This window comes from Mustela putorius, unplaced genomic scaffold, assembly GCF_011764305.1.
Source record: "Mustela putorius furo isolate JIRA1106 unplaced genomic scaffold, ASM1176430v1.1 tig00003858_pilon_pilon_pilon, whole genome shotgun sequence".
Taxonomy (NCBI): Eukaryota; Metazoa; Chordata; class Mammalia; order Carnivora; family Mustelidae; genus Mustela; species Mustela putorius.
In genome coordinates, this window is record NW_025422010.1 from 48625184 (window position 1) to 48647716 (window position 22533).

The 22533-nt window shown below is 36.9% G+C and overlaps 1 protein-coding gene across 4 annotated transcripts in view; it reads left to right on the top strand.

Annotated features, from left to right (window-relative positions):
- The window catches only part of WDR7 (WD repeat domain 7), a 365672-nt gene that overhangs the window by 203948 nt on the left and 139191 nt on the right, over positions 1 to 22533 (top strand). For all 4 annotated transcript variants that reach the window (XM_004745540.3, XM_013052736.2, XM_004745543.3 and 1 more), the window contains one exon: positions 9441 to 9662. In XM_004745540.3, the coding sequence (XP_004745597.2) occupies positions 9441 to 9662 (222 nt within the window). The remainder of the gene's footprint in view (positions 1 to 9440; positions 9663 to 22533) is intronic.

The window sequence follows — 22533 nt, forward strand, 5'->3', positions numbered from 1 at the left end:
CAATGTATTAATAGGAGAAGATTTTGGCTTAAAGAGTCCCTCCATGCCCCCTCCCCACATTGTTAAACTTACTTGGAAGATTGTACTTTATCAGTCTTAAGCAGCTCTAAGAATATCAAGTAGTAGAAAAAGTTCAGGCCAAATATATGTGGAAACAGTTTATACTGTGGAAACCCCACTCAGGTTCATTTTTCTCATTATGATTCTAAAACGTAGACAACACATTTTAATATCTCAAAAATACAATTCTAGCTCACTTAGATTTAAAATTTAATGTCTTGGTACACTGAGACTATTATATACTTATATGCATGTATATAATTATATATTCATATGTGTGTATGTGTATGCAAAACCAGTATATTTGATTAGCACCATACAATGATAATTAAAAAAGCAGATCTTAAACATAAATTAATATTCCATTAGGCAACCATGTTTATCAATTTCAATAATAGTTGAAGTTAATAGTTGAAGTTACTTTGTTTAAAGTACATCTAAAAAAATTTGAACTCAGCTTGCTTTTGAAGATCTAGTTATTTTTTAGATACTTCTGTTTATGTTCAGAAATGTATTAAAATATATTTTGATTGGACATATTTCACCATCACTGTAAACTCATCTTAATCTTCAATCTTATGTGTTTTTCTTGGTTTCAGTTGATAATGCCACATCACATTTAAAGTATCCTTGGGGCTGAGAAAAGAGAAGTAGGTAAAAGTGAAAATTCGGGAAAATATTTCACCAGTCTGAAAATAAAAATCTTTTGTACTTTTATTGACTAACCTTTATAAGAGCTTTGACTATACATATGCTAAGACTACTCTGTCTAAAAATTTATAAAAAGTAAATCAGGTCCTAATTCTGGAAGTTTCTCCATCCTCAAGATTGCCAGTATTAACAAAGTTCAGTCTACTAAATTTCCTTTGTTTTTTAGTAATTAATCAAAATGTGGTGTTAGTAAATATGCTTTATGGCAAATAAAACAAAGTTGTAAAGAACCATAATAGGGACTACTTTCTAGATTAATCCAATTTATTAAGTAGTCTCTATATGCCGCCCTTTAGGTTTCTGCTGTAAGAAACTGCCACCTGCTCTTTTCTGCTCATTCCCATAGAATCCTACAAAGTCAGTTATTCGTTAATATATAAGATACATAACCTAACTGAATACAATTTTTATTGCTCTCCAAGGCAGTACATAGTAATTTATTTTTCTATACATATGATTCTAAAATAGATTAAATACTGAAAGAGTAAAGAAAAATGTTTAAAATTTTATTCTCATTTATCATGAATAATATTTCTGAATATCTAAAGGGACGTTTTAGAATATATTGAAATTTACACCAAATTTAGAAAACATTGATATCATTGTGAATATCACTTGAACTGTATCATATGGCATAAATTTCTGGCTGAAAATTAACATGCTATGAACCAGTCTGAATGTAATGTTTGATTCAAAAAACCCTAATGATATGCTTATGATATAGTTTTCAGTATAGTCATAATTGTAAAGTGAATTGCGCTTGAACTGAAACAGACTACTTCATTAATTTTTACTAGAATTTTACATATCAGACATATGTAAGGCATCTGTGGGAATCATTCTGATGCTCTATCCTAAACAAAGAATCACATTTTTGATAATGGTTTTTCCAGGTCAAATCTCACCATTCTTACAGTATATTCTCAGAATAGTAAATTGGTAATATCTTCTTATCTAAGGCTTAATACCTAATACAGTAACAGAGCTCCATCAATATATGGCTAATCGCAGATATGAAGTATCTGCTGGTAGTCCATCTCTCATAAAACCGCCGTTAGCCTTAATTCAAATCCATTGATTCCTATTCCAGTTAAAACTGAAGAACTTAATATGTCTTTTAATCCTTTTATTGTAAGCTAGGATAAAATTAATTTTACCCTGGAACTGCACAAAGCCAATTAACATCTTTAGAGTTATTTAGTAAAGTGCTTCAAACTGTTAAATTTATCTTGACCTCTTGGTTGCACTCTCTGACTGCTTTTTAAATGAGGCAATCAATATCTCACAGCCCTTTAAATAGCTTAAACTTCTCAAATATTTTACCTGTGTTCTAGTTAAGCTGTAAGTAAAGTGTTTACTCCTGTTCCTGTAAATCTAGAGTCAATTATGCTAAATCTAAAGACAATTATGTACTTTTGAGGAACACTGTATGAATTAAATGGTTGTTTTAATAAAAATCAAAGGCTCATATTTTGTTTAAAGAAACCGAATAATGAAGAAGCATATTATTTGAACACAAAACGAGTGTTCTATTTGCAACTTAAAATGTAGGACATTTATGTCTTTTCCCACTGCATGCAGCTTCTGTTCTCCACACAGGGCTAGTCGAAGGTATTAATTTTCTTACTGTGATAGGGTGATCAACCGTCCTGTCAAGAAAATGGATCTCCATGTCACCCGTTAGCATGATTAAATGGAGGCATGTCTCTGTGAAAAAATACCAAATTTTCATGAGACAAATGAAACTGTAGAAAGGTCTACTTTTACAGAATTATTTTATTTTTAATATCTCAAAATCTCCCATTTGGTTGTCACTTTTTTTTATAGGAAAACATTGTAGCTAATTGTGCGTGTCTTGTATTATTTACGAGAAGACCCAAGCAAAGCCAATAATTTTAAATATTTTTCAAATCTGAAAAATTAAAGAATCAGAAATTACTGTGTGTTACTGTTGGAATAGTAGTAGGGATGGTCATCTGTACCTTATACAACCATTAATTGGTCAGTGTCTCTTTTTAGGAGATCCTTTTCTTGCTCTTCTTTCCTTGTTAACAAAGAGCTATCATATTTTCAGATCTGAGTACTGATAAAAATTAACATGCCAAAGAATTTCAGCATCAGTAGTATTAATAGCCAGCTGGACAGTGTTCTTATGAGCCTGTGCACATGCCAAACTTTAAATTACGCCAAGTGATGTGCTTGACAGCTAATTAAGATTTCATATTTTGGCCACTTAGCAGAGAGCACCTGTTATGATTCTTTCTATTAGCTTCAGGATACAATTTACAAAGGGCTGTTTTAAAGGACATTATTAAAACTTCCCTAAAGTCTTAATTCCTTCCCTAGAAGTGGGAGTTAAGACAAGATTGAGGTAATTAAACAAAAGGAACATAGGGAAGGTGGGAGATCAGGGGGGAGGTGGAGCTCTCCAAATGCCCCTGTTGTTCAATTTCCTACTGGAAGCAGCCCATGTGTGCGTCTGGGCCCCCCTCCCCCTTCAAGCAGTGGCCGTTGCACAGGCTGAACGGCTGGGGTCAATGCCTTGCCTATTGATCAGTATCCCTGCAGTCCCTTGCTCCAGCAGCTGCTTCATTGGCTTCTTTCAGGGCCTGCTTCAGTACATTAGAATAGAAATCCATAACCAGAGCTGTGCTCATCCAAGCAGGGGAAGAAACTAAATTAAATGGTATAAAACAATCTTGGATCAGGAGTTTGTGCCAATTCATCTTGATCTAAGATGTCACACCGGGCTCTCTGTCTGAGCACCTGGGCTAGAGGCAGCCATAGTGAAAATAGATGGAGCCGCGATCATTCATTTGTCAGCTAAGGAGCAAGGCAGCGGTTAGCAATTCCCTTCTGCAGAGGTCAGCTGACAGAACAATCAGTGCAACTGCAGAATAGAGCTTTCCTTTGAACTATTGTTATGGAGCATGCTCTTGCTGAGACATGGGGGGAGGGGAGCTTGATTTGCTTCCTGTTTCCAGACCACTGTGGAAAGAGTGAAATATATGCTGCGTGAATCTAGATGCGGTGGCGCGCAGCTCTCACTCCTGTGTGTTCCTGTGCTCAAATGAAGTTGGTTTTAAATGCATGCACTGAGATTCCGATGATCAAACTGTTAAATATCACTTTCTCTAGAATTTGGGTTGATTTTCATCCTCCTAAACACAGAGGCAGTGGGTATTAACTTTGTTTCTTCTTAGTATGGCTAAGCTTTTAGGTTTCTCCCCCACTTTTGTATTAAACTATGACAGATCAGTTGCATAGTTGGAATCTGTCATTGCATATATACACCAAGCCTCTCACTATCGTTTCTTTACCTTTAAAAAACTTAAAAAAAAAAAAAATGAAGAGAGAGACCTGCATACTCTGGTATCTGATTAGAAGATGTTTCTGAATGTTACTTAAATATTTTTGAACATTTTAATTGAGGCTTTTTATAAAAAAAATGTGAATTTGTGAAATAAAACATCACGACCTTGGAAGTGACAAAGTAGTTTTGTTAACATTGGAGGAATATCCTTGTAAAGCAGCCTGCAAGTGGCTTGAAATATACTATAAGAAAATAAAATAGGGAAGTTAATAATAATGGAAATTTTATATGAAAGAATTACAAATATTTTTAAAGATCATTGTATTCTTTGTGGACTCATTTTGGATTTTGTCTTCTATACACTGCCCGAAAACTAATGGCAAATTTTCAGAACTTTTTTTTAAAGTAAAGTATGACATGCAGAAGCTAAAAAACTGTAGCAACAACAAAATCTTTTTTTTTTTTTTTTTACTCAGTTAAACCAAATTTTTCTTATTTTCCAAATAAACAGTAACCAGTCTTTGATGTCACCATCTTAGTTTTCTTAGTTTTTTTTGAAGTCCTTTAAGGCCATTTTCTTACACAATTATCCCTTTCCAACTATTCTTTGTAATATCCTGCCGTTTCCTTTTCTTAGGCTCAACTAGGTCTGCTTGCACACATCCCTTCTGCTTTTCAGCACAGCTAAATGAATGCAATTTAAAGTTTATACTAAAAAGCTTTGCACTCTAGGTTTTGTTTTTTTTTTTTTAAGCTTCTAGAAAGGCCATACCTATCTACTTACTTTGAAAGGGTTTCTTTTGCTTTGTTATACTCTTGTTTTAGTTAGCTTTTGCTGAAATTATTACTAATTTTTACTGCTTTACTTTTTGTTCTGATTTTGTCTTAATTTTTTTCATTGTTTTACTTAATTTAGGTTTTTCAAAAAACTTAGAGCGTGTCATCCAAAATCACCATCGAAGAGACGCTATTCTCTGCATCTCTTATTTAACATCCCAAGACCAAACCAATCTTAATCTCTCACTTTGATTTTTAGGATATCCTTCTGAACCCTTAAATCTAATTATATCACTCTGTGGCTTAAATCCTACCTTGAGTATCTTCCCATGTTTTATAGGATAAGAATTGAAATGTGAATAGGATCTATGGTGCCATCTGTGGTCTGGCCCTTGCCTGCCTCCCTTGCCTGTTTTCTGTCTTCTTCTTGGCTCATGGGCTTCCAACCCAATTACCTCTCCTTAAAATAGAAGTCAACAAATTACCTCATGCTTTAGGTTCTTAAACATACTGTTCTCTCAGTTCATAATGTTCTCATTGATTCCGTAACCTATTTCTGATTCTTATTTGGTAGCCTTTAAGTTCAAAGAAGACAGTGAACTTGCTTTTCACATCTCTTTTCATGTCCAGTATAATGCCATGAGTTCTTATATTGAGACTGAATAATTGATGTCAGAATGAATGAATTTCTACCACCACTTGTACTTACTATTTTTCACCTGATCGTTGCAGGAGGCTTCTTTTGGTTTTTCTAGACACTTCATGTTTTACCACATAATCTGCCTTCCTACCATTATCGTGATGTTTCTAACAGTGAATAAATCTGATATCACCACCTTTTACAAAATTATTCAACACCTTACGGTTAGCCAAAAGTTAAACGTTTTCACTTGCCCTGCAAAAGTCTCTTTTGATTTGGTGGTACCCCTGTAGCCTTTTGCCTTACCTCCAGTTAGGAGGTAAGTCATTACGTCTAGTTAGGAGGTAAGTCATTGCCTTGCCTTACCTCCAATTAGGTTAGAATGACAAAGTAAATGAAGAGACGAAATAAAATAAAATATCTAAAAGCATTCAGAGTTCTCCACTTCTAATTCTTTAGTTGGCACACTGAGCTCTGAGGGCCCTTTGCTGAATATAGAAACAAAGTATTGAAAGGGACCAGGAAAACTGGCTGGATGACTAGACAGAGGAGAAAACTGATCTCCAATGAAGATGTCTCCCAAAGTTCACTTTTTAAATTTCTCTGTACCAAATCTATAGCCATGATGGATAAAATATACAAACAGAAATCCAAAGAGACATAACTGCTCTCCAAAAAGATAGATACCTCTATGGATAAGTAATAAAATAGAAAAGATCTGGGCTGAAATCCTTAGCTCCTTTCCAGAAGCAGGCTTCTGACTCCTGTGAGCTAAAGAGGACTTAAAATATATCATGAGTAAAGCTTGAAGCCAGGCGCTAGGCTATGGTTCTTGAAAGGACCCCGAAAGAATGTGAATATATCACTACTTAGGTAAAATTGAAGTCATTTATTAAAGGAGAGGAAAATGGATTTTAACTCTGTGACTGGCAATGTAAATCCTAATAGGTTATGAAAATAAGTGAGTTGTGTTTATCCTGAGTACTTGGAAACAAAACAAGGGTGCTCAGATGGCTTAGTGGGTGGAATGTGTTGGCTCTTGATCTCAGCGTTGTCAATTCAAGGCTGTTGGTTGTAGAGTTTACTTAAAAACAAGTAAGTAAATAAAACCTAGAAACAAAAAAAAAAACTGATAGAAAATATAAAGTAGAAGGAGAAATAATAAAAATAACAGAAGTTGGTAAAATAGAAATGAAATAAGATCAAAACCTGAGTATTTAAAAAATTTTTTTTTTAATTTTAGAGAAAGAGTGTGTAAATTGGGGGTGTCATATGTGGGTAGAGGGAGAGAGAATCTCAGGCAGATTCCCCACTGAGCGTGGAGCCTGACCTGTGTCTTATGACCCTGAGATCATGACCTAAGCTGAAACCGAGAGTTGGATGCTCAACCGACTGAGCCACCCAGGCACCCCAACAAAGTATTTTTTGAAAATCTATTAAAATATATATTTCTAGCAAAACTGATCAAGAAAAGCATAATAAGTAATATTAGAAAAGGCACAAATAATACTTAGAAGGAATGATACATTTGAAATATTTTCATCATTGAAACGCTTGGGTGGCTCAGTTAGTTAAGCAGCTGCCTTCGGCTCAGGTCATGATCCCAGCGTCCTGGGATCGAGTCCCACATCGGGCTCCTTGCTCAGCAGGGAGCCTGTTTCTCACTCTGCCTCTGCCTGCCATTCTGTCTGCCTGTGCTTGCTCTCTCCCCCTCTCTCTCTCTGGTAAATAAATAAAATCTTAAAAAAAAATACATTTTGAAATGTTTTCATCATAGAGAATACTGCAAATAATCTCAGATCCATAAATTTCAAAGTTCAGATTAAATAGGTAATTCCTTTAAAATTGCAAGCAGTCAGAAATGACTCAAGAAGAAATAGAAAGCCAAACTGAGTAAGTAACTGCCAAACTGTTTTCCAAAGTAGTTGTATCTTTTTACATTTCCACCTGCAAAACAATCATTTTCTCTTCATAGTTGACAGTACATTTTATAATCCCTTTTATTGCAGCCATTCTAGTGGATGTGAAGTGGTATCTCATTATGGTTCTGATTTACATTTTCCTAAAGACCAGTGATCTTAAGCATCTTTGGTATGCATATTGGCCATTTGTATATCATTGTATATCAAATATCTGTTCAAATTGTTTAACCATTTTGACTTCATCAAGAACAAAAGATTTTGTACAGCAAAGGAAACAGTTAACAAAACCAAAAGACAACTGACAGAATGGGAGAAGATATTTACAAACGACGTATCAGATAAAGGACTAGTATCCAAAATCTATAAAGAACTTATCGAACTCAACACCCAAAGAACAAATAATCCAATCAAGAAATGGGCAGAAGACATGAACAGACATTTCTGCAAAGAAGACATCCAAATGGCCAACAGACACATCAAAAAGTGCTCCACGTCACTGAGCATCAGGGAAATACAAATCAAAACCACAATGGGATACCACCTTATACCAGTCAGAATGGCTGAAATTAACAAGTCAGGAAATGACAGATGCTGGTGAGGATGCAGAGAAAAGGGAATCCTCCTACATTGTTGGTGGGAATGCAACCTGGTACAGCCACTCTGGAAAACAGAATGGAGGTTCCTCAAAAAGTTGAAACATGAGCTGCCCTATGACCCAGCCATCGCACTACTGGGTATTTACCCTAAAGATACAAATATAGTGATCCAAAGGGGCATGTGCACCTGAATGTTTATAGCAGCAATGTCCACAACAGCCAAAGTATGGAAAGAACCTAGATGTCCATCAACAGATGAATGGATAAAGAAGATGTGGTATGCATATATCCAATTGAATCACTATGCAGCCATCAAAAGAAATGAAATCTTGCCATTTGCAATTATGTGGATGGAAATAGAGGATATTATGCTGAGTGAAATAAGTCAATCAGAGAAAGACAATTATCATATGATCTCCCTAATATGAGGAAGTTGAGAGGCAATGTGGGGGGTTAAGGAGATAGGAAAGGAATAAATGAGACAAAATGGGATTGGGAGGGAGACAAACCATAAGAGACTCTTAATCTCATAGAACAAACTGAGGGTTGCCAGGGGGAAGAGGGTAGGGAGAGCGTGGTAGGGTTATGGGCATTGGGGAAGGTATGTGCTATGGTGACTGCTGTGAAGTGTGTAAACCTGGCAATTCACAGACCTGTACCCTTGGGGCTAATAATACATTATATGTTAATAAAAAATAAAAAATGATTGTTTACCCATTTTAAAAGTTGTGCTTTATTATTGTAAGAGTTTCTCATCTATTCTGGATATAATACTTTATAGATATATAATTGACAGTATTTTCTCTGAGTCTGTGTGTTGTCTTTACTTTCTTGATTCTGTTTTAAATGTTAAAGTTTGTAATATTGATGAAATCCAATTAAGAAAGATTATAAAATTGGGGCGCCTGGGTGGCTCAGTGGTTGAGCCTCTGCCTTCGGCTCAGGTCATGATCCCAGGGTGCTGGGATCGAGCCCCGCATCGGGCGCTCTGCTTGGCGGAGAGCCTGCTTCCTCCTCTCTCTCTGCCTGCCTCTCTGCCTCCTTGTGATCTCTCTCTCTGTCCAATAATAAATAAAATCTTTAAAAAAAAAAAAAAGAAAGATTATAAAATTACTTGTACATTTTGTATCATATCTAAGAAATCATTGCCTACCCCAAGATCATGAAGGTACATCTCTCTGTTTTCTTCTGCAAGTTCTTATGTTTTGGCTCTTACATTTAGTACTGTGAATCCATTTTGTGTTGATTTTTTGTGTAGTGAAAGGTGGAAGCCTTAGTTCACTCTTTTGCAGGTGGATAACCAGGCACCTCAGTGCCATTTGTTGAAAAGACCGTTATTTCCTGAAAGAGTAATCTCGAAATTTTTTTATTATCATATGTCTTGTGTATTGATGTTTTTTAACTTATGTTTTGGTTTTCAGGTTGCTTATCAAGTATCCCACAAATGAAAAAGATTTCCACGTCTTATGAGGAAAGACGGAAGCAAGCTACTGCTATTGTTCTACTAGGCGTAATAGGAGCTGAATTTGGTGCTGAAATTGAACCTCCTAAATTGTTGACCAGACCTCGAAGCTCTAGTCAAATTCCTGAGGGATTTGGCTTGACTAGTGGTGGATCCAACTACTCACTTGCCAGACATACTTGTAAGTTACAAAATTCCTAATGCTGATAATTAGTTTCAATACAAATTTTTTAATAACAAAACCTCAGAAAATTCATATTCTGGGTTTTAGCTTCAACAGAATGTTGACATGAAGTCAGGAAGCAGTATAATCTGTTTGGTACATCACCCTTTGGTTGTAGTTACTTAGACTTCTTTTTAAAGTTTAAAACGTGATTTTCCTGGAGATACTTTTCTTAAAAAACACATTTCTGAATCTTTGTGTTCACATATTTTGGTCAAGATTTTAACCTAAACGGGGCGCTCCTGGGTGGCTCAGTGGCTTAAGCCCCCGCCTTTGGCTCAGGTCTTGATCTCAGGATCCTGGGATCAGCCCATCAGCTCTCTGCTTAGCAGGGAGCCTGCTTCCCCTTCTTTCTCTGCTACCTCTCTGCCTACTTGTGATCTCTGTCAGTCAAATAAATAAATAAAATCTAAGGAAAAAAAAAGATTTTAACCCAAACACAGTTTCTAAAATAATTTCTATAAAAATATGCGGTAGGTCCTGAATGTGGTTAGAAAAGTCAGGAGCAGGGGTGGTTTAGTTACAATTGGAGTTCAAAGTGCTTGTGTGGTACCACTACCTTGTATTCTGTAGTTGGTATGTTAGTAACAGGTTAAGGGTATTTTATAACATCTTTTGGTACTTCAGTGTCGGAACTTCTTTAGGTAAGGTCAGAATATTCCTACCATATTGTAAAGTAATTCCAACAAATTGTGTTATTATGGAACCAAATGTAGTCCCACTGAATGTATCACAAGGTATTCTTTATAGAACAAATGGCAGTGTGCTTTGGGATTTGGGGCCTTTTATCAAGGGAAAAAGATATATATGTTACTTTGCTACTTATAACAGCAGAAAACTTCACTTTATTGGCTCATTGTCACATACTTTTGCTTTGAAGTCATGGAGCCATATTACCTTTTATTATTAAAACCCTTGTACAGATTTAGCTGCCTTTCCCCGCCCCTGCTCCTCTTTTTTTACTCTTAATACCACAAACATGTATTAGTGGTTGGTATTCTCCTGATCCGTATTTGACATTTGAGAATCAGAGAGTAGTAATGACAGAGCCACCACCAACAGGAATAAATAACTGATTCTTTGAGTATGATTTTACTTACTTAATCTTCATAATGACCATATAAAGTAGGCAGCTTGGTTATCTCTATTTGACACATAAGGCTAACTGGGTGCAGAGAGGTGTGGTGACCCTGGCTGTGATGGTACCTTCTGGAAATGGCAGTTTTTTGTTTCAGCACAGTCTGTTGGTTCCAGAGCTGGAGCTTTGACTGTTCCACACACTGCTACTGGTTAATGGCTTCTTCTTGAGAAGGGCTTACTGCCTGTGCTATTATTGCATACTTTAAGAAGAGTTTTCTATCCCCTCATTTGACCTTTAAAAGAGAAATGAAAACTTCTTCCAAGTAGCTCAGTCAAAATGTAGTCAAATCTCAACTTGAACTCAAGCTTCTTCGGACCTGAAAGTCCATGACTTTGCATTTTCCACATGTGTACATCTGCTCTCCTTTGAAGCAGGCCTGCCCTCTGCGCACCACCCCCACCTCTGGCATCTTTATCTTTACTCAGGTTCTGCAGGTTCCTGCTTTTCATGCATGAAACCCTACTCAAATCTCACCCACTCTACAAAAGGCTCACCTCTCTATGTCAATGTAGACCCCAGAGATTTAGGGGTGTAGCTTCTTATGCGGAGTCCTAACATTAGAATACTAGAGGTTAATGGAACTTTGGCCTGTTTTTAGTCTGGTAACTTTCAGACTTTTTTTTTTTTTTCTTACCATCTCTCTAATGGAGATCAAGAAAAGTCTGATACCTCACAAGTTTTTATGTTAACAGCTAAAACTTTCCAAGAGTAAGTTTAAACCTTTGCAAAAGATGTAATTTGGAGGGTAAATATTGACTGTTAAAAATAAAATACTGTTCTGATAAATATATTCGATAGAATATTTACCATAACTACTTGATATCCATCATCCATTAAAAATACATTCTGATGTTCATGAATTTTCTTTTAACTGCAATAATTTTACTTGCAAATTATATCTACTGTAACTAGAAAAAGAGGAAATGGGTTAGGAGAAAAACAGGAATCAAAAAAGCTGTGGCAGCATGGAAATAGAAATTTTTCAAAGAAGCCTTGGGAATTGATGAGAAAATAGTAGGGTGTCAGTGTTCTGCTCTTTGGGTTTGTTAGGAAACAGGGAGCTGAACTACACACAAAGAGATCCCAAAGCCTGTTTCTGACAGGAGAGAAACTGGGATTTGCTGCATGAAGAGACTTTTGCATGATGCCACCTTAGCTCTCCCAAGCAGGATAAATAAAATTTACCCAAACATTGAAAATATTTAAATGTTTTAGAGCCAATTTTGTTCCTTGAACATTTTGGATAAAGGGCTAGATGTGGGAAGGGCAGAAGCTAATGCTTCTTATTAAATAATATTTATGATTATTTTATTGAAATAGAAGATTTCTGTAAGGTTTCCAGTCAGTGAGAAATGGTAGATAAAAATGAATGAGGGACACCTGGGTGGCTCAGTCAGTTGGGTGTCAGACTCTTGATTTATTTTAGCTCATGTCATTATCTTGGGGTCCTGGGATAGAGCCCTTCATCAGGCTCTGTGCTTGGCAAGGAGTCTGCTTGAGGATTTACTCACTCCCTCTCCCCACCCCCACGCATGTGCATGCTCTTTCTCAAATAAATAAATAAATCTTTGAAAAAGATTTAAAAAAGTAAAATAATAAAAATTAAAATGAATGATATGGGGCCCCTGGGTGGCTCAGTCAGTTAAGCGCCTGACTCTTGTTCTTAGCTCAGGTTTTGATCTCAGGGTTATGAGTTCAAGCCCTGTGTCATGGAGCCTACTTGAAAAATTTTTTAAAGAAATTAAAAACAAATGATACAGTACCTGTTAGAACCAGTTTAAAATGTGTAAAATGTCCTCGATATTTTCCTCATTTATTGTGGTTGCCCTATTTTATTTTAATAATTAAAACATTTATCAGTTTAAATCAGTTTAAATTCAGTCAGGTGTCTGAATGTACTTGTGCCTTTCTTGGACTCTTTTTGATCAGTTAACCTGCTACGATGTTAACCTGTTAGAAGTTGCTATATGTATTGCTGTGTTGTTTATGTGGCATTTAGAATGCACTGCAACCATTAAATATTTAGTCTCTTTGGCATCCTATTGAATGAGATAATTATTATTATCCTCATTTTGAGATAAGACCATTAAGATACAATATTTGATGAAAGTTAATTGCTAATGTAGCTAGAGGTATAGATAGTGAATTCTAACCTTCCTTGTAAAGCCGTTCTGTTCTGTGAATACTTATAATGTAGCCAATTCCCTGTTATCCACCTTGGTAGGAGGGAAGAGTGACAATGATGCCTAATTCAAAAGTCATGCTTAGTTTTATAATGCATTTCATGCTTCTGTTCGAGTACTTATGAATCTCTTGTGGCAGTGTACACTTTACATAAAAAGTCAAAATCACACATTGAAGACAAAACTGAAGGAAGGACTCTGGAAATTTAAAAAGCCTGGTCTAGGCTACTCTATCTGTGTACCCTTGGTCTGAGTTGCAGTTTCCTCTTGTGTAAAATAAAAGACAGAACTGTTCTGTCTTCAAAGCCCTTTTTAAAACGTCCAGCTAGTGTCTGCCTCTGAAGTGAAACAGAGAGCGTCCCAGTCTGAAGGGAAACAGAGAGGCGTCCCAGGAAATTCACCTGCATGACCTTCTCAGTTTCCTCTTCTTGTAGGCATGGACACTCTCTTATTTCAACTCAACTTCTGTAGAGATCACTCTTCATTTTTATTTTGATCCACAAATGAGACACTGTTAGGATATTTTGGGGTACATTTATAAAATTGCCTGTAGGTCTTTTGCTTCTTTCGTTTTTCTTTTTTTTTTTTTTTAGATTTGTTTATTTTAGAAAGACAGCACAAGTGGGAGGGGTAAAGAGAGAGGGAGAGAGTCTCAAGCAGACTCCAACTTGAGTGCAGAATCCGACGTGGGGCTCCATCTCATGATCCTGAGATCGTGACCTGAGCCGAAATCAAGAGTTGGATGCTTTAACCAACTCCACCCCCCGGGCACCCCTGTTCATTCTTTCACTTGGTCTCTTCTTCCTCATTTTATAATTGTGGAATTAGGCTGCCACATCTGTAGTAGATCCCATTGTGATCTCTCATTAACGTTTTGACTTTGGACAAGTAGCATAAGTCATTTCCCTAGACAGTGGATTCTGAGATTTGTGTGCAGGAGTATTCTTGAGCTCAGTACTTTTAGGGAGTGAAAGAAGCAGGACTGGGCAGAGGGAAACATTGAATAGCATTTCCTTTGCTTAGAAAGCTTCAGCTTATCCCAGGAGACTCTGAAACGGGGATGGCCCTTCACAGTTGTTGTCCTTGAATTGGGGCAAAGGGTTTAGCCTTCATATCCCTGTATTATTCATATTCCTGGTTCATTCAGCCTGGAGAATGTTGTTCATTCACCCTGGAGAATGTTGTTCATTCACCCTGCTGCCCTGGATAGGGGGTGTGACCTTGGATGAGACAGCCCTCCTCATCCTAGCACAAATCCTACAGAGACACTCAGCTGAAACTTGTCAGTCACTGACACCCCACGAGCTTGGGAACAGAGTGAGTACTTCAGTTGTGGAGGGGCGGAAATGGACGGACTTGAACACCTATTTTGCAACTTTAAACCAGGGCATTTTCACCATTTCACATAGTTGTCTTATGTTATAAGCAAGTAAGAGATTTATTTCCTAAATTTTAAGGTAAGAAAGTTATGCCAAATCTCAAATGTTTCAAGATTAGGACAAAGTCACTGAATTGCAATTAATAACAAAACTAGTGGTATTTGCCCGTAATGAATAAAAGTAGCAACAATGATGTGGGAGGCATTAATGCCATTTAGGAGGATAAAGAATGACAAAAATGGGTATTTTCACTGCTCACAAACAAGACACCAGACTGTGTTGGGGAGCTGCTGCATTTGTGTTTGCTTTCCCTGCTCTTGCTAGCCCAGACTCCCTGACACTGCTAATCCTGCCTTCCTGTGGTTTTTTTTTTTTTTTTAAAGATTTTATTTATTTGACAGAGATCACAAGTAGGCAGAAAGGCAGGCAGAGAGAGAGAGAGAGGAAGGGAAGCAGGCTCCCCACCAAGCAGAGAGCCCGACACGGGGCTCGATCCTGTGACCCTGAGATCATAACCTGAGTTGAAGGCAGAGGTTTTAACCCACTGAGCCACCCAGGCGCCCCTGCCTTCCTGTGTTCTTACTCCACTGTCCACCTCATTCATTGATTCTTCTCATTGCACTGACTCAGCATTTCATGTTCTTATCTGCACTTCTCATGTGGAATTTTACCTTTGAGATAGTCCTGATTTCAGATGCCAGTTGTCTTGCCTTGCCAGCACACCTTCTGTGTTTAGAAAAGCAATTCTTTGCTCTGCCTGTGCACTAAAATCTTGTGTGGAGTGTTTTAAAATGAGCCATACCCTGGAGTTCTTATTCAAAAAGCAAGAAGTGGGGTATTTGATTTTTAAAACTACACACGTAGTTTTCATGTGTAACCAGCGTAGAGATACCCAGTAGAGTAGGGAATCCTTTAGTTATTTTAAATTGAGTGCTCCGTGGTAGTTCTGGTCATTAAACTACTTTAATGCCCAATATATATTATAATTTTCTTTATGTTTAAAATGGAAGAGATAATGGGAACTAATCTGAGTGAATAAATGACATTTCTATCACTCTCAGAGCTAATTCTTTAGGTAGTTCAGCTTTTTTATTGGAATTTCATTATCCCGGATTGCTTGGGGTTGAATCTTGACATTACCATTCAGTAGCTGTGTAGCCTTAAATGCTTGGTGGCTCAGTTTCTTTAACTAAAAAATGGGAATAATAATAGTACCTTCCTCATGGGAGTTACTGTGAGGGTTAGGTAAATGAGTGTATGCAAAGCATCTAGAAAAGTGCCTGGCATTTAAGTTTTAGCCAGATGTTGGTACATGTTAATGATACAAGAAATGTGTGTGGAAGAATAAGGAAAGGAAGCAGCTCTTTTCTGGGACATTTATAGTGTATGTGCTACTTTAAAAAATCTTCTTAGGGGGCGCCTGGGTGGCTCAGTTGTTGAGTATCTGCCTTTGGTTAGGGTCATGGTCCCCGGGTCTTGGGATTGAGCCCCACATTGGGTTCTCTGCTCAGTGGGGAGCCTGCTTCTCCCTCTCACACTCCCCCTGCTTGTGTCCCCTCTCTCACTGTGTCTCTATCTGGCAAATAAATAAAATCTTAAATATATATATATATATATATATATATATATATATATATATATATGTAGTGTATATACTACTTTAAAAAATCTTCTTAGGAACCTTATCAGATAGGTATTACTATCAACATTTTCTATATGAGTGAACTGTTAACAAAAATTAGTAACTTCCTTTAAATTATCTGTCTTGTAACTGATTTGAATCCAGAGGCACTTTTCCCCCTAAAGCCCAGGAAATTATTTTCTGCAACACATGCTAATTCTGTTTGTGGTAAAGTCTGTTATTTCCTTGAGGATTTCTGTAAACATAGACTTTACTTTGGCTACATTATTATGTACATGTTTAAATAAAACACTGAGTATTTTTGTAATTATTTGTAATGGGATAAGTTTCTATTACGCTTATCACTTTCCTATTTCAACCTGCAAACTAAGATGAAATGGAAATTTTCACTACTCCTTTGTTTTTCTTGTAAATAATTTATGTTGTGTAACAGCTTTATCATTTTTTAACTGAGATCTGGCACTTGCATTATAGACTGTTCAGTGATGTAATCCCATCCTTGTTGTCTAAAAATAACTTTAATTTGCTGTTGTTTTTTGGTTAATTCACTACTTTGTTTTAGATTCCTCTTCCGTAAAACAGGTGAGTGGGAAAAGGTTATTTCTAAGGCCACTTCTGTCAAAATTACCAGGCTCTATGAAATTACTACTTTATTATCATTACTCTCGAGTGCTTATTGCTGCCATGTGAACTTGACTATCTTATTTTGATTGCTCTATACCAAGTTTTCTGTCTGCTCCTATAGGCTCCAGGAGTCCACAGCCATGCCATGTGTTTGAAGCTAACCATCTTTATTTTTTATTTAAATTCAGTCAATTGGCATATAATGCATGAGTTTCAGAGATAGAGGTCAGTGATTCATCACTCTGATATGTAGAAGCTGAGCATCTCCAGAGTGTCTTTCTACCATCCTTTCTTATGGGTACGTCATATCAACTTACCAGGCTGCAGTTGTTGCTATAAAATTCTCTACACATATCCAGCTTTGTGGACATGTATTATGTTGAATTCATTTCAGTAGCTACATGTAACATCTGTGGTAGTTTGAGATCTATATCCTTACAGAGATATAGTACATAGGCATTATGACAATTTTTTCGTCTAGAATGTGATGTGACATTGGCATAAGACTCGGCCAACCATCTAATGTATATATTAATTACCTAAATTCATTTTCAATTTTATTTCGATTTTTAATTTCCTTAATTTCTTATCACTGGGCTGCCTGAGTAGTAGACTCAGTGACAAGTCTTAGAATTATATTGCTAGTGGCAACCCCTCTTTTTTCTTTTTGCATAGAACATTCTAGTTTTCAAATAACCTTGATCTGAAGTTTTCTTTTTCTTTTTTTTTAAAGAGTTTATTTATTTATTTAACAGAGAGAGAGAGAAAACACAAGCAAGAGGAGTGGGAGAGGGAGAAGCAGGCTACCTGCTGAGCCAGGAGCCCAATGTGGGACTCGATCCCAGGACCCTGGGATCATGACCTAAGCCAAAGGCAGACACTTGACGACTGAGCGCCCAATCTGAAGTTTTCTGATAACTCTTCAGAATGTTCTTTTTCACATTTGTATGTCTTAATACACATGTGCTACAGTGTCACTGTAATGTATTTAATTACATTTAACATATTAATATATTAATGTATTTAATTCTGTAAGTTCAAATAATTTTATATCAGAAAGGGACAATAGAGACCATCTAATCCTTCAGAAGCTGCAGAACTTGGGGTTCTTGGCTGGCTCAGTAGAGTATGTGACTGTTGATCCCGGGGTCATGAGTTTGAGCCCCAAGTTGGGCTCAGAGATTACTTAAAAAAAAAAAAAATGGATGTGCGTGCGCACACACACACACACACACACGTGCGCGCGCGCGCAGGTGGTGGGTGTTTTGATCTCTTACAAAGCCTTTTGGTAAGGGGCACCTGAGTGGCTCAGTTGGTTAAGCATCAGATTCTTGATTTCTCCTCAGGTTTGTGAGATCAAGCCTGGGCTGGGTGTGGAACCTCCTTAAGATTCTATCTACCTTTGCCCCTACCTCCTTAAAAAATCCTTTTAGGAAGAAGTGAACAAAAACATTTAACAGTAAGAAGTGAACAGAAACATTTTGTGAACTTTTTTGTAGGTTCCCTACCATATCCTTAGAAAACACAATTTCTAGGACTCTATTAAGTGGTGAGATGCCTAGGTCTATGCTACTGCTTTACACTTTGGCCTCTGTGATCACAAAGCAAGAGATGGTGAACTTCTTGGTGCCACCCAGGCCACTAGAGGACCTTAATGCTTGTATGAAATCAATAAATGTAAAGTTCTTTCCTTATGGTTTCCTTTATCAAATTATGTTCTGCAGAACCCTGGGGCTCTCCACCATAGCCGTGGTGTGGTGGCTTCCTGGGCTCTTAACAATACTTAAAGTACAGTAGCACTGTACTGATTGTCGTGTGATATAGAAGTTGAAGTTCAGAATCATATCTGCAAAGAGAAACTGTCAAAGACAGGGCTAGACTCTGCAAAACAAACAAACATCGAATCCTTCAGGAAATTTTACTGGCTCTACTTTCAGAATACATAAAAAATTCAGCTACTTCTTAACTACCTTTACTATTTTCACCCTGCTTGACTAACTTCATTTTTCACTCAGTTACTGTCAAGCCTTCCAGCTGCTACGCTTATCCCCTATATAGTAGCTTTATAGCATAGTAGACGTGGTAGTAATGCTTTTATTTACTTTCTTTTTCTTTCTTTTTTTTTTTTTAAGATTTTATTTATTTGAGGGACGCCTGGGTGGCTCAGTTAGTTAAGTGGCTACCTTCGGCTCAGGTCATGATCCCAGCATCCTGGGATCGAGTCCCGCATAGGGCTCCTTGCTCCGCAGGGAGCCTGCTTCTCCCTCTGCCACTCTATCTGCCTATGCTCATTCTCTCTCTCTCTCTGACAAATAAATAAATAAAATCTTTAAAAAAAAGATTTTATTTATCAAGAACACGAGTTGGGGGTAGGGCAGAGGACAGGCAGACTCCCCGCTGAGCACAGAGTCAGAGGAGGAGGACCCAGTGGGGCAGGACTGGATCCCTGAGATCATGACCTGAGAGGAAGTCAGACATTTAACAGACATTTAACAGCCACCCAGGTGACCTGGTAGTAATGCTTTTAAAACCAAAAGTAGATCTTATCCCTCAGGGGTATCCAGATGACTAATCAGCAAGACAAATACTCAAAAATCAGTAGGTTTTCTACCAGTGAACAAAACAGAAAATGTAGAAAGTAATGATTTTTTGAAAGACGCATCAAACTCATAAGACTGTAAGAACCAGGAGGGAAAAACGAATCAACCTGAGTAAGACTGCTGTTAGGCGTTAACATAGAAAGAATGTAGTTGCCAGAAAATACCCAACTTACCCAATAATTAAAGGAATTGGGGGATAAGAAAAATTTACTAGACGCACTCGTTTATTTAAAAGAATTCTTTTTTAGTGAATGGATATTCGTGTAATGAAAATGATACATAGACATTTATATTTTAAATTAAAATATTAAAAAATCTCAATAATTATGGCATCTAAAGGAAGTCCCATAGCTAAGAATAAATTTAAGAAATATGGAAGAAATTATAATATTTTACTGAGGGAAATAAAAATTTGAATATGTAGTTCTCTATGGGTAATTCCATATGGTTGAATATCTCAGTTATTCCCAAATTAATATGTAAATCTCACATAGCACAATAAAAAAATCTCAACATCATTCTTTTAATAGCTAGTCGAAATTACTCTAAAATTAACATACCAGAGATAAATGGAATATTTGATTTATTTTGTTTTATTCAATAAACACATATATATTAGTCACTATTTTAGACTTTATAAATATTAACCCTTCTAATCCTAATTTATATGCCTTTGAAATATAAAATTATAGAAAAAGTCAACCTATGAAGGACTGTAAAAATATAATAAAACAACTAGGCATTAACATAAAGAATATGCAAGACTTACAGAAAAAAATTTAATTTTATTAAAAAGCATTTTTAAAGACCTAAATAAATAGGGAGACAGACAGTTTTATGGATTGGAGTACTTAAAATAATAAGAATGGCAATTTTTTTTTTTTAAGATTTTATTTTTCAGAGAGAGAGAGAGCACAAGCAGGGGGAACAGCAGGCCAAGGGAGAAGCAGGCTCCCCACTGAGTAAGGAGCTTGCTGTGGGGCTCCATCCCAGGACCATGGGATCATAACCTGACGCTTAACCAACTGAGCCGCCCAGGTGCCCGAGGAATGGCAATTTTTATAAATTCAGTACCATTCCAACAAAATACCAACAGGGTCTTTATTGTTTTCTTTACTGAAGTTAAAGCTGATTCTCATATTTTTGAGACAAAGCAATGAGCTAATAAAAGGCAGGACATTTCTTTTTTCTTTTGTTAAGATTTACTTACTTATATGAGAGAGAGCAATCCAGAGAGCATTCCTGTGCAGAGGGGTGGGGCAAAGACAGAGGGAGAGAGAATCCCAAGTAGACTTTGTGCTGAGCTTGCAGAGCCCGCTCCAGGGTTCAACGTGAGGCTCAATCCTACAACTGGGGGATCATGACCTGAGCTGAAACCAAGAATTGGAGGCCTAATGGACTGCACCACCCAGGCACCCCAAGCCAGCACCCCTGTAAAAAAGAACAGGGTGGAGAGATTTCCTTTACCTTATATCAAAATTTATTATAAATTTATAGTAATTAATATGGCTTTATCTTGGTGCAGAACGGACCAAAAGACTTACTTATAGAACAGAATAGCACAGAAGTGTTTCTAAATTGACAGAAGAGTTTGATTTTATACAGATCTAGCATTGTAGATCAGTGAAATAAAGGATAGGAATTTTGATAACTTGTATAGTTACCACAGAAGAAAAATAAATTATTAAATAATATAATATAAAATAATAACATTATATCCCTAGTGCCCATTATAGCCAATCATCCCAAAACGAAACAAAACAAAACAGAAACAAAAATATCCCACAAAACTATGTGGATTTAAATAGTTAAATATGAATGCTAAAATCATAATACCTTAAAATCATGACACAGGAAAACATGACCTTGGAATGGGGCATGATTCTGTAAACAGGTGACAGCCTAACCAAACAATAGGAAAGATTAATAATTCAACTACATTAAAATTACGAACTTCTATAGTAAAAAATATCTTTACAAAAGTGAAGAGTAGAGCCACAAAGAGGGAAAGGTCTTTATAGCACAGGTAACTGACAAAAGATTCTTAAACATGTTTATATTCTTAAAAAAAAAAATGCAGAGAAGAAAAATGGGTAAAGAGGGAAAAGCACTTCACAGAGAGGAAGTAAGAATGCCCAGTAAACCTATGAAAAGATGCCAAGCCTTGTAATCAGGTAAATGCAAATTAAAAGCAAAATGAACTATCATTTCTTCCCTACCAAACAGAAAGCTTAGTCTGACATTATCAAATTTTGGTGACGATTTTGAGCAAATAGACTGTTTTTTATACCTACTGTGGAGTGTAAATTGGTGTAAGCTTTGGAAAACAATTTGGTCTACTCTCCTGTGAGTCTACTCTTTACTTTGTGTAGAGAAACCTTTCCACCTGTGAAAAGTAGGTGTGAAACCTTTCCGCCTGTGAAATGAGTACTCTCCTATTCTGTAGATGGCCTTTAGTTCACCTTACCAGTGTGTTTCAGATAACACAGTTCTCTTATTTCATTGAGGTACAGTTTATCAATTATTTTATAGTTCATGCTTTTTGTATGCTAAGAAATATTAGCCTACCCCAAAGTTTCAAAGATTTTTTTCCCCCTGTGTTTTTTTCTGGCAGTTTTAGCTTTTACATTTAGATGTATGCTGTAGTTTGAATTAATTTTTGAGTATGATGTGAAGTAAATATTTAAAAATGTTTTTTTTTTGTTTTTTTTTTTTAAAGATTTTATTTATTTATTTGACAGAGAGAGATTGCAAGTAGGCAGAGAGAGAGAGGAGGAAGCAGGCTCCCTGCTGAGCAGAGAGCCGGATGCGGGACTCGATCCCAGGACCCCGAGATCATGACCTGAGCCGAAGGCAGCGGCTTAACCCACTGAGCCACCCAGGCGCCCCTTAAAAATGTTTTTTAAGACATATATACATAAATTCAGTTGCTCCAGCTATTGGGTCCATGGTCAAAGGAGTGAGACTGATACAGTGCGAAGGTCAAGCAAAGCTTTATTTCGCGCCAAGCATCGAGAATCAAACTGACCTGCCAGGGCCGTCTCTTGCAAAGAGGCGCCCTCTCTCTGCCTTGCAGACTAGCTTTTAAGGGCAAAGGCCATGTGGTTGGGCCTGGCCATGCAGAGGTAGCCAATGAGATTGTGACACACAGAGAAAGCTACACAGTCATGCTAGGTCACACATAAGTGACCAGTTGAATCAACTGAATTACAGTTTACCTTATAGTAGATATTTGAACTAGCCTATCACCTTGGTCAGAA